This window comes from Podarcis filfolensis, assembly GCF_964270895.1.
Source record: "Podarcis filfolensis genome assembly, chromosome: Z".
In the NCBI taxonomy this organism is placed as follows: domain Eukaryota; kingdom Metazoa; phylum Chordata; class Lepidosauria; order Squamata; family Lacertidae; genus Podarcis; species Podarcis filfolensis.
In genome coordinates, this window is record NC_139617.1 from 17,498,507 (window position 1) to 17,510,936 (window position 12,430).

Sequence of the window (12,430 nt, forward strand, 5' to 3'; positions counted from 1 at the left end):
GTCCAGATAGTTCCAAATAAGACATTCTGATGTTGATCCTTCATTTATTTTTAACAGCCTCTGAGTTCATCTAGCAAGCGGATTAAACCAATATAGTGTGATTCTATGTGAAAAAGTTCCTTCATGTTTATTTTCTTCTTTGTACTCTGGCAGTCTGTGGCAATTCACTTTCACTTTCTCATGCCTGTAATTTTCTACTGCGACACATCTTGAGCTGGAGGAAATCTGACATCCACCATTTGTACCAGGCATATGTCCAAACTTTTTTGTTTCATCTCCTTCCAAGACAAATAAGCCTGTACTTTAGCTAGAAACCATAATTTCCATCACCTATTCTTTTTTATTGATCCATTGAAAGTGATTGCAAAATTCATAAACCAGTTCCACACAGTTAATTCTATAGTTAAACCATAATTATAACAATAATGAAATACTCTTTCTTTCCAGTCCCGCTTGCTTACTCAAACAGTCAGGCAGTCAGTCCTTCCAGGGAGATTTGCCAAATAAGATATCAAATACAAAATATATAAAAAAATAATAATGGAGGCTCACCCCCCCCTTCCGTTCTGACATACCAGTCCCATAATAATGGTAATCCTTCTTCCACTCAAATCCTTTGGCACCCCAGCGGCTGAATCAGCAGAATACTTTATCTCCCCTCGCTTAGAGCATGCCTATTAATTAAGTCCAAATTTCATCTTAAAAAAGCAGGTATTCGTTGCTCATGGCGACAGCTTTGGAGACTTGCCAAAGAAACGCACGGTGCTTTACACCCAGCGCCCCCTGCCCCCTCATTCCTTCCGGACCAGGAGCAAGCCTTGGGTGATCTGCTGGTGAAGCTGCCCGACCCTGGGAAGGTTGGATGATTACTCCCATCTCATCTTCAAAATATTCCGTGTGAGATGGCTCTGATGTAATGGGCAGCCGTTTGCTAAAGCAGCCAAACAGGAAGTCCTGAGGCCACCTTTGTGTGCCTCCTCCATCAGAGGTCTGGCGGGTGGTATCACAAGATCAGGTCTTTTCTGTGGTGACTTTCTGTGTGTGGAATGCTCTTCCTAAGGAGGCTCACCTGGTGTCTTTGCATATCTTTAGGTGCCAGGTGAAAATATTTCTCCATAAAGAGGCCTTTGGCTGATTAATATTATAAGACCTTTTAAATGTGTTTGTGGGATGGGCATTGGTGGTTTGTGTTTGCTTTTTTATTATGTACTTTGTGTTTTTATCTTATATTTTTATGTTGTGAACCATCATCAATATGTTGTGAATGCGCTCCTCAATGGAGAAGAGTAAAGGAGCCCACACTCCAGCTTGTGTGAGCCGGAGGCAGGATGGGGGCTTTGTTAGACTTCTCTACTCAGGGACAGGCAGCCACATTCCCCTCAGTGGAGAAGTCTAAAGGGGGTGCCTGCCCGCACGAGCACAAGGGAGGAACAAGCTACATCAGCCCTCTGTGGTATGAGGGCCAGAGTGAGATGGCTGTTTCACCCAGCGGTGTATCACAAGTGAAACCACCACCGCTCCTGAGTCCCTCTGCTACCAGCATCTATCTGCAGCTTGGTTCTCCCTCGGCACGCTGGGCACTGGTGGCAAAGAGACTTAGGAGCGGCAGTACGTAGTTTCACTCACGATATACCTCCAGTTGAAGACGCCACTGCGGTCTGGGCCTCACCCGCTACATCATCCAGGCCTAGATAGTGTGTCTTGGAGAAAAGTGGTGTGGAGGAGCAACATAGAGCAACCCCTTGGGGAGAATGTCAGGTGAAATAAAGGTGCCTTGTGCACACAGTTAAAGGGAAAACTTAAGAATACCACACCATGCAAGTGAAAGGGCTCTTTCACACAGTCCAGTTTCAGATATGAGTGACATTACATAAAAAAGAAAGATGTGATGTTCTTGAGACATCTTGAGTTGAGTCAACTCAGCCACTAGGATGTTTCTGTTCATTTAATCTATTTTTAGCAAAGTGATCTTTCTTTTGCTGAAATGGGATAGACTTGGACTTCTCAGGAAATAAAACCATGGTACATAACTTAAGTTTGCTGACTGATGCTCATTTTTTCCAAGTAGGAGATTACTGGCTGAACTGAGAATGTTACTTGTGTTACATGTGGTATTGGATTTTGCAGTTGATGAGAACCTTGTATTTGTGACTGGCATGCCAGATTATATCAGGCTGGCTCATATTGTTCTTTAGTGACTACAGTGATACCCATTGGCGGAGGAAGAGGAGTGCGGGGGGAGCGCACCGGCCCTGACAGTGCGATCCCACTGGGATGCCATCGCAGTTGCCTCCCCACCCGTGCTGGGTGCCATGCCCCCGCCTTCTCTCCGCCCCCCAGTGCCGGAGCATGAAGCTCTGCCACTGATGATACCCTCATTGCCTAGAGCAAAGCTAAATTACACACACATTTGTGGGGCATATGCAGAAATTCAACTGAACTGAGCTTCTCTGTTGTGTAACCCATAAACTTACCTATGTGACACTGATGAAGCTATTCTGATTTTTGAATCAAATTTTTAACCCAGTAGTCAAATTTTTAACCCAGAGTCTCAAACAGGTGATAATGTGTTGGGGTGGCATTGCTGTGCTGATTACTGACTAACAAAAGTTCAAGCCTTTGAGGCCAGTTATGCATCTGGATGATTGATTTTTTTTTTAATGCCCTGTTCTCTTCAGGAAATGCTACATAAGAGTGCCATTCTTAACATTAGTTCCAGCAGTTGTGTCTGATGTGAGAAGTAGCCAATTGTTGTCAGCTGGTGTAGAGCTCTGTTCAGCTTCCTGCTTGAGGAAGCTGCAGAGTAATTAATATGGAAGGATGCAGTTGCTGAAGATGCACTGAAACTAGTGTCTATTATACAGAGCAGCTGCCAGGACCTATACTTCTATTTCCTTCCAGTTTCTATAGTGACTGAACAAGGAGTCAGTGCTGCTGTTTGCTGCTTGAGGTCGTGCTCCACCTTTTTGTCTCATGCTTACAGCTCATGCATAACAGTTTCTTTTCACATACGCACCCTTGTTTACAGAAATGAGCATCCATTTAAGTGTTTGCCTTTCTTTCTAAGTAACAGTTGCTTCTGAACAGTGAAAAGTGCCCTTTGAACTCATTGAATCTCTTTATATTCAGAACCAAATTCAGCATGTTCTCTATTGGGTGATTAGTAACTGTTCTGCATGGTGTCTGTGTTTTTCTCTCAAAGTCTACTCTGTAGATGGCTCTCCTATTGCAAGGACATGTGGTAGGTAAGCAAGAGAGAGATTTATGTAACATAACCCAAGAAATGGAACCAAATGAGAAAAGATATGTGCTATCTTGCTGCCTCATAATGCTAAGTGAAAGATAGCTAAGTACTCTGGGATAGTCACTGCTCACCTGTGCATAGTAATAATTTTATGGCACTGTCATGTGTTCAAAGCGCTTCACATGCTTTAGCTAGCTGTGGTCCTTAAAACAACCCCCCTGTAGAACTGTTCACAGTAAATAGGGGAGCGGAAGTTGAGAGAAACTGGCTTGCAAAAGACCATCTAGTGAGTTAATTGAAGAATCAAGACTCATGCAAGGGATTTCTTTAGCCACTACACAGTTTCATTCTGCGCACATATGGTATATTACAATTCAGAATAATCGTCTTTTTTAATTCTTACTTAGGTATCGAATCAACCTGGTGGCTGCAAAACAAAAACCCGAGATTAAAAAGGTACTGCAGATAAGGTGCTTAATGGCAAATGCTTGGATTGGAACAAATATATTTAATGGCTCCATCTGAAATTTAATATAATTTCACTGACAAAACTTGCCTCCCTTATCTTTCACATCTCTTCTCCCATATGAGATGTTCTTGGACTTCAAAGATTCAATGCATATCTAGTCAAAGAGAAAAATCTCTTCTACAGACTTTAGGAAAATAGATGGTTCTGTGTGATTCTAATGGCCAACTAACGTATATGGTGCTGGAAATGAGGTGGGAGGGGGACACCCACACAAGTAAGCTTCATCCCAAGTCATTGTTTCTTCTTGATCTTGTTTCCAAACTGCCAGTAGGTGGCTTGCAAATGTTATGCATCTGGTTTAGTTATAAACATAACATGTATCTGACTTCATTCAGCGTCAAGCAAAGATTTAACATGTTTTCCTTTTCTTCTCTCCCCCCACCCCCACCCTCCGGTATGATTCATAAGTACCAGGCAGTCCACAATATTGTACACACATGGTAGTGCTACATTTGTTTTAGTGGGTCACAAACTGCTCAGGCTTGATGTTTAGTTGATTGATCAATGGTATTCTGTAATGATTATGGAGTGGACAGGATGCATGTTGGAGCGATACTTCTTGCTAGTAATTGATGATGTGGAGCTATCATGAACCTGAAACATTGTCTAGATTGTCACGTTATGTCTTACCATGTGCTACTGCAGTTCAAGTTCAGCCACCAGATTTGCCAGGAATACAACCGATATCTATCAACCATAGTTGGGTATCTGTGGACCTCACAAGCATTCCAGGAGTCCCCCTGCCCTCAGGGGATTCAGCTGGACCCAGAAGTGCTGGAGATGACAAGGGTGAAGGACCACAGGAAGGGCTTCAATGTAGTTTTCCACCCTGCACTGATGGGATATGCTATGCTCTTCCTGAAGAAGGTGAGGAGAGCAGTTTGCATTTTTCAAGTAGAATCATTTCCAATTATTTTTAACACTGTAATACTTGAGGACTACTGAGCATGAGTGTGTATGATCACTGTTAGTTACTATGATGTCTGCATTGTGTCCTTTAAAACTCCAGTCTTTGGCACACCATGGCCTACCTTCTACCATGCCATATAAAGTCAAGCTGTACATAGGCTTATTAAGAATAAGTACTGTGCAGGGAGGAATGGGGAGACCTGGGTTCACCACTCCATTTAACTGTGAAAGCTTAGTGCCAAGCCTCTGGCAACAACTAGCAGAGACAAAAGAGATCTCCTTGCAGTTCCAAGTCATTCTGGCTCCATTCTTTGGAACCCCAAGTTTAAAGGAAGGCTTCTCCTCCTCCTTGAATCGTTACCAACTCTCTTCCTTAGAAGTGTACTAAAGATATGGGATATGGGAGGGGCCATACCTCAGTGGTAGAGCACATGTTTTTCATGCAGAAAGTCCCAGTTTCAAGCACTGGATTCCCCACATATGACAGGAAAAGACTCTATGTCTGGAAAACTGGAGAGTGGTTGCAATCAATGTAAACAATACAGAACAAAATGGACCATTGGTCTGTTTTGGTAATATAGCAGCTTCTTGTGGGGGCTGAAGAATTTGACTTCACCTCAGTCTTGTTTGTTCCTTTTTTTCCCTTTTTTTTTAAAGCAAGTTTCCAGCCTTTGCCATTGCAAAAATATGCCTGAGTATTTGGGCAATGTCTGGTGAAGTATAAAACCAAAGGAATTGCCAGATGAAGTTCCAGGTTCATCAGTAGGTGCACTCTCTACTGTCAGGGTAAACAGTACCCCCCTGTCTGGTTTTTTTTGACCAGCAGTTCTCAAAATGGGAGACCAGCCTCCTATATCTGGTCTGGAAAGCTTCCAGGAGCTACTACTGCTTTATTTCCAGGAAGCAAACTGTTAGCAGCTACCCAAATCAGTGTGCAGGGAGTACCAAACTTTAGTACAATTCTTTGTTGCAACAGAAGACAATGTGATACGATTTATTATACCTGTTGCCCCTTCTGTGGATTCATTTTCATACCACAACCAGACCTCTTTCTTTGATCTGCTTGTAACTTTGTCCATAACCGGGCTTTTTTTTTTTCTCTTTTTCTTTGCTTCATCGGCCTTTTTTAGAAGTTTAGTAGGCTTGGTTCAAGAACCTGCACCTTATTTGTTTCTGATTCCATTTTCTTGATAAGTCTGCCTCTGAAACATTTTGTGTGTGTCTCCCTGTGGTATCTAAGTATTTGCCCACAGCTTTTTAAAAGTAGCATAGAAGGTAAAACTTGTCCCCAGTGTAAGCTTTTATTTCATTGTGCTTCAGTGAAAGTGGAAGCTGAACTTTTCTCTTTGGTGCAGCTTTTGGGCTCTGGACCTGGTAACTGCTTGCTCCTACTCAGGCAGCTTTACTGATATCCAAAAACTTAAGCTGCCTTATCAGATCATTAATCCATCTGTCAGTATTGTTCGCGTTGCCAAATTCTCTAGTGTCTTTTTCCTACCCCTACCTGGAACCAGAGATTGAATTGGGATCTTCATGCAAAGCATGTGCTGTTCAACTGAAGTGTGGCTTCTTCTCTAGGAGATGATGTGGTCTTCTGCCTTTGGAAGACATACTAGACTGAAATTTGCTGTTCAGTTCACCAGAGAGTGCTGTTGTACAACTGAAGATTAGCTGATAGCAAAATTATCAGAGCCATTTTCTCCCCAGGCAACACTGGTATGTGTTTGGCTGCTTCTTTCGATGGACTTCCATGTGTTGAACCGAAAGAGGAGTGCATGCTGTTTCAACCTGTACAGGCCCACTACAAAATGTCAGAGATGTGAATTTTTCAAGACCTATCATGTAGTAGCTTTGTGGAGCAGCTCTGAGGCATTGGTGCTGTCCAAAAGGCATTTAGTGTTTCAGTTGTGCCATGTCATCTTCAGGAAGTCTAGTCTGAGGCTGATTCTAGAGTTAATCTCTAATAATTTCAAATAACTCTTCTTTTAAAATCTCTAGTCTTAGAGAACCATTAATTTCTAACACCTTTCTTCCCCCCCCCCCCCCCCGCTTCTCTTCAGATGCAACCAGAGGATACAACCCTGAACTTCAAATTCATTCGGGTAAAGTGGCATGCTTGACAAAATGCTATGTTTCTTGGGAAGCTGGTTGTCAGTTGGAGTTGGGATTTGGGGCACTGCCACAGAGGAAGGAACAACTAAAATGTCGAGAAAGGAGAGGGGTTAGGAGAGGGTACCTTCCAACTCTAGAATTTTGTGCTTCTGTGACAAGGCTGATAACCTGTGCTGCTGAGGAACCTACATCTTCTAGCTTTGTCCACCATGTATTTTCCCATGAAAAGGAATTGTTCAGTAGCAGTTGGTACACCTGAAAAAGTTTTTATTTCTGGTCTGAAAATGGAACTGGCATAAAGATGCAACTGTTCCCCAAGGCTAGGGGATCTCAGTTAGGTCTCTTTGTTGCTTGGTTTCCAGTACCAGTTGGAATATAAAATTCAAAGAGGGAATTCTGGCACCAAGAGATGTTCATTCTTTGTAGGAGCTCTCCTCTACTGCAAAGAGGCATGCCTGCTAAAAGCTAATTGAAACTGCCCTATGTGAACTGGCTCATGAAGAGGCTGCATGGTGATAGCTTATTCCTCACCACAAAGACCAAGTTTGTGTCACAGCATATTAGCATCATGGGTATGCTGGGCTTTTGCAGTGTGGATTGGTCTACAAGTTCAGGTGCTGGAGAGCTAGGGTAGGAAATGAGAGGACACTTTGTGGCCCAAAAAAGAAAAAGCCATTGTATCTGAAGAGATTGAACTCCTAATGCTTTATTTGCAGGGGGCAAGGTGGGGATGGTACCAGGAATTTCTCTACTCCCAAGGATTACAAGGCCTGAAGCTTTTCATCGAAAGTAGCATTTGCCATGTTCCTCAAGAGAAAGTAAGGCATTAATGGAAACAATAGACTGATTCTTACAGTCTGTTGTGAACTATCAAGCTATTCTTCAGAAAATAAGAGGAATATTTTTTTAAAAAATGTGTATTTATTAAAAGATTTTAATAAGTAACAGAAGTGCATTTTAATGAGTAACAAAACTGTTTTCAGACACCATGATAATTTCCGGTCTGTGACCATAATAATTCAATTCAACTTTGTGATATATCAAAATATTGTGATGTTTAGCTGGTGATTTATCGTGATGTTGAAAACTTATATGTTTTTAAGGAAAGGGCTGGTGCTGTGTAGTTTTTACTGTAATAATCTGTATGTTTTAAATAAATAGTGTGTTTGCGTGTTTTATGTTTTTCTCCTGTTTCTGTTTGAGCAAGATGGTCCCTGTCAGGGAAAAAGGTAGGGTATGAATAATAATTATTATAATTTTCACAGAAATGTCCCTTTTTGAGCTATCCCTCTGTTTTAATTTCCTAAATAAACTTGTTTATTGAGCACTGCAATCATAATTGGCAGCACTTGAATGAGAAACAAAAAATTCAAAAGAATAACAGTCTTGAAAGCGGGTACGCGTTCTGATTGATAAATTTACATCTTTCCAAGATCTACAATCCCATCATATCTGTAAAAATAATGATGTGAAGCTGTCTTTCTTTACAGCTGATAGATTATTATTTATCTGCACTCCCAAATATTTTATTACTTCATGGCGAATTTTAAAACTCATCCGTTTTTGAATGATTGGTTAGAGGAAATGCCCATATACCGTATATACTCATGTATAAGCCGACTTTTTCAGCACATTTTTATGCTGAAAACGCCTCCCTCGGCTTATACTCGAGTGAGGGTCCCACCCGAGCGCATTTCCAGCAGCCGCTCGCTGTCAGTGGTGGTGGAGGAGGAACGAGCAGCCTGAAAGCAGCCCTTTCGGGCTGCTTGTTCTTCTGCTGCTGCCACCTGCCTCTGCCTCTCAGCAGCACCCTAGATAGGCAGGGGGATGGGAGGGGGAGAGAGAAGCCCCCTCTGCCATGTGTGCACACGCACTCTGGCCCACCAGCAGGTTTGTGGTGTGGTGAACTGGCTTATACTTGAGTCAATACGTTTTCGCAGTTTTCTGTGGTAAAATTAGGTGCCTCGGCTTATATTCAGGTTGGCTTATACTCAAGTATATATGGTACATTATTTCTGATTTGGATTTGTTGATTTTAATCCTGTGTTTTACCACAATTACTTAGTTGTTTCATTAATACAGGCACTGCAGCTTTTGGATTCGATAGCATAATTGCTGTATCATCTGCAAAAAAGCATTACTTTGTGCATTTCCTTTTTATTTTTGTTCCTTTTATCTCCATGCTGTTGGTTCAATAGCTAATGGTTCAACTGAGAATGTGAACAACAACAATAACAACAACAATGTTATTATTTCTGCCCTGACCATCTGGCCGGGTTGCCCCAGCCACTCTAGGCAGCTTCAAACATATTTAAAAACATAATCAAACATTATAAACTTCTCAATACAGGGCTGTCTTCTAAAAGTTGTGTAGGCGTTCCACAGGGAGGGCGGTACTGCTGAGAAAGCCTTCTGCCTGGTTCCCTGTAACCTCATTTATGAGGGAACCGCCAGAAGACCCTCGAAGGAGGACCTCAGTGTCTGGGCTGAAAGATGGGGTTGGAGACGCTCTTTTAGGTATACAGGGCTGAGGCCATTTAGGACTTTAAAGGTTAGCACCAACATTTTAAATTGTGCTTGGAAATGTACAGGGAACCAGTATAGATCCTTTAGTGTTATATGAGCCTGGCGACCACTCCCAGTCACCAGTCTAGCTGCAGCATTATGGAGTAGTTTTGTTTTTTAAAATTTATTTAATCATTTTTTCGATACAAACATCACCCGCAAAAGACACATACAACAAAAACCATAATAACACTAATAACACAATTTGACAATTCAGATTTGCATACACTAATATACCTATGCCTATACCTTTTCAACAATATTTTCCGGCCTCTGTCTCCTCCCCCTACTTCCCACCACTTATCCGCCTTATCGCTTAAATATTCCTTCCCGATTTCTTCATATTTATCCATTCTTAATTTGCGTCGACATGCAATTTGTTCGTATGTAGCTAATCTGTCCATATTATCAATCCATGTGCTCAATGGAATCTTTTTGCGGCTCTTCCAATTCATCAAAACAAGTTTTTTTGCTTCTAATATAGCATGGTACATCCATTTTTTTGACCCCTTGTAATCTCCCACGTTTCCAGAATATAATTTAGAATTAAATTTAATTCCGCTAAATAACAATTTCTTTTTATTATTCTTGCTATAAATATCCTCACCTCACACCAAAATGATCTTATCATCGGGCAGTTAATATGTACTAATTTCGCATTTTTACTCCCACATCTCCAGCAGTTGTCTGTACTTGTTATTCTCTTATGGTATAATTTTGCTGGAGTCCAGTAGACTCTGAATATTATTTTCTCTTGAATAAGTCTTAGTCTTAGATCCATAGAGGCTATTTCTGTTGATTTTATACTTGACTCCCATATATCATTTGTTATCTGTACCCCTAACTCTTCACTCCATTTTTGTCTATCATATTCTAAATCATATTTCTTCCAGTTGAGTAGGGTTTTATAGTGCAAGTGTAGAGTTTTTTGTTTTTGTTTTTGTTTTTACTTTTTTTTATAAAATATTTATTAAGATTTTACAAAAACGTAGGTTTACAAAATACAAAGAAGACATATGGAAAGAAAAAGATAAAAAAAGAAAACATACAAAAATACATAAAAAAGAAAAATACAAAATACAAAAAACGAGTAGATAAAAAAGAATTAAAAACAAATCCGTTTTTTGTAACTTTAAACTCATTAGCTTGTTTCCTTGACCTCCTCACACCTCCCCTTTTTGTATTCCCATTAAATAATCAAATCAGCAAATCCTTACCCTCTTTCGTTTATCTTAACTCTGTATCTTAACATATTATAACTCTATATTTTCATCCATTATCAATTCATTTTTGCATATTCTTATTAACTTTGTTGCTAATGCCACTTATTTTCAATCCAACATCATTTTAACATTCATTAATTTTACAGTGTTTCTGCAGATAGTCTTTAAATTTCTTCCAATCTTCTTCCACCAACTCTTCTCCTAGGTCTCGGATTCTGCCAGTCATTTCCGCCAATTCCATATAGTCCATCACCTTCATCTGCCACTCTTCCAGGGTGGGTAACTCTTGTGTCTTCCAATACTTTGCAATAAGTATTCTTGCTGCTGTTGTTGCATACATGAAGAAAGTTCTATCCTTCTTTGGCACCAATTGGCCGACTATGCCCAGGAGAAAGGCCTCTGGTTTCTTCAGGAAGGTATATTTAAATACCTTTTTCATTTCATTATAGATCATCTCCCAGAAAGCCTTAGTCTTTGGGCACATCCACCAAAGGTATCGGGCAAATGATATATTTTTGCAAGCTTGACTGGTGTCATGTACCACCTGTAAATCATTTTCATAATATTCTCTCTTAAGGCATTACATGCCGTAAATTTCATACCGGTGGTCCACAACTGTTCCCAGTCAGCAAACATAATGTTGTGACCAATATCTTGTGTCCATTTGATCATAGCAGATTTAACCGTTTCATCCTGCGTATTCCATTTTAACAGCAAGTTATACGTTCTTGAAAGTATCTTAGTTTTGGGATCTAACAGTTCTGTTTCCAATTTTGATTTTTCCACCTGGAAGCCAATTTTTTTATCCAAATTATAGGCCTCTCTTATTTGTTAATAATGAAGCCAGTCTCACACTTTATCTTTTAATTTCTCAAAACTCTGCAATTTCAATTTGTCTCCTTCTTGTTCCAATATTTCCCAATATTTCGGCCATTTGGCCTCCATATTGAGCTTTTTCTGAGCCTTCACTTCCATTGGTGACAACCACCTTGGGGTTTTATTTTCCAGTAAATCTTTGTATCTTATCCAGACATTGAACAATGCTTTCCTGACAATATGGTTTTTAAACGCTTTATGTGCTTTAACCTTGTCGTACCACAAATATGCATGCCATCCAAAAACGTTGTTAAAACCTTCTAGGTCCAAAATGTCTGTGTTCTCAAGAAGCAGCCAGTCTTTCAACCAGCAGAATGCTGCTGATTCATAGTAAAGTTTAAGGTCTGGCAGGGCAAATCCGCCTCTTTCCTTTGCGTCAGTTAATATTTTAAATTTTATTCTAGGCTTCTTGCCCTGCCAGACAAATCTGGAAATGTCTCTCTGCCACTTCTTGAAACAGTCCATCTTGTCCAAAATTTGCAATGATTGAAACAGAAATAACATTTTTGGCAATACATTCATCTTTATAGCTGCAATTCGACCCAACAAGGAAAGCTTCAAATTTGACCATATTTCCAAATCTTTTTTCACTTCTATCCAACATTTCTCATAGTTATCTTTAAATAAATTTAAATTCTTAGCAGTCATATTAACCCCCAAATATTTTACTTTCTTAACTAATGTTAAACCTGTCTCCTTCTGAAACCTCTCTTTCTCAATTGGTGTAAAATTTTTCTCAAGCACTTTAGTTTTTGACTTGTTCAGCTTAAATCCTGCCACATGACCAAATTCTTGAATCAATTCTAATACTCTTTTCGTACTAGATTCTGGCTCCTGTAACGTCAAAACTAGGTCATCTGCAAAAGCTTTCAATTTGTATTGTTTGGCTCCGACCTGAATACCTTTAATCAGACGGTCCCTTCTAATCATATTCAGCAAAACCTCCAGAACCAAAATAAAAAGCAGTGGGGA

The 12,430-nt window shown here is 40.3% G+C and overlaps 1 protein-coding gene across 1 annotated transcript in view; it reads left to right on the plus strand.

The window, feature by feature from the left end:
* Positions 1-7,972, plus strand: part of CENPI (centromere protein I) — a 28,886-nt gene extending 20,914 nt beyond the window's left edge. Inside the window, exons 18-21 of the mRNA XM_083595952.1 lie at positions 3,652-3,700; positions 4,419-4,640; positions 6,743-6,784; positions 7,511-7,972. Coding sequence (XP_083452078.1) covers positions 3,652-3,700; positions 4,419-4,640; positions 6,743-6,784; positions 7,511-7,624 — 427 coding nt within the window. The 3' untranslated portion in view covers positions 7,625-7,972. The remainder of the gene's footprint in view (positions 1-3,651; positions 3,701-4,418; positions 4,641-6,742; positions 6,785-7,510) is intronic.
* Positions 7,973-12,430: the final 4,458 nt, after the last annotated feature.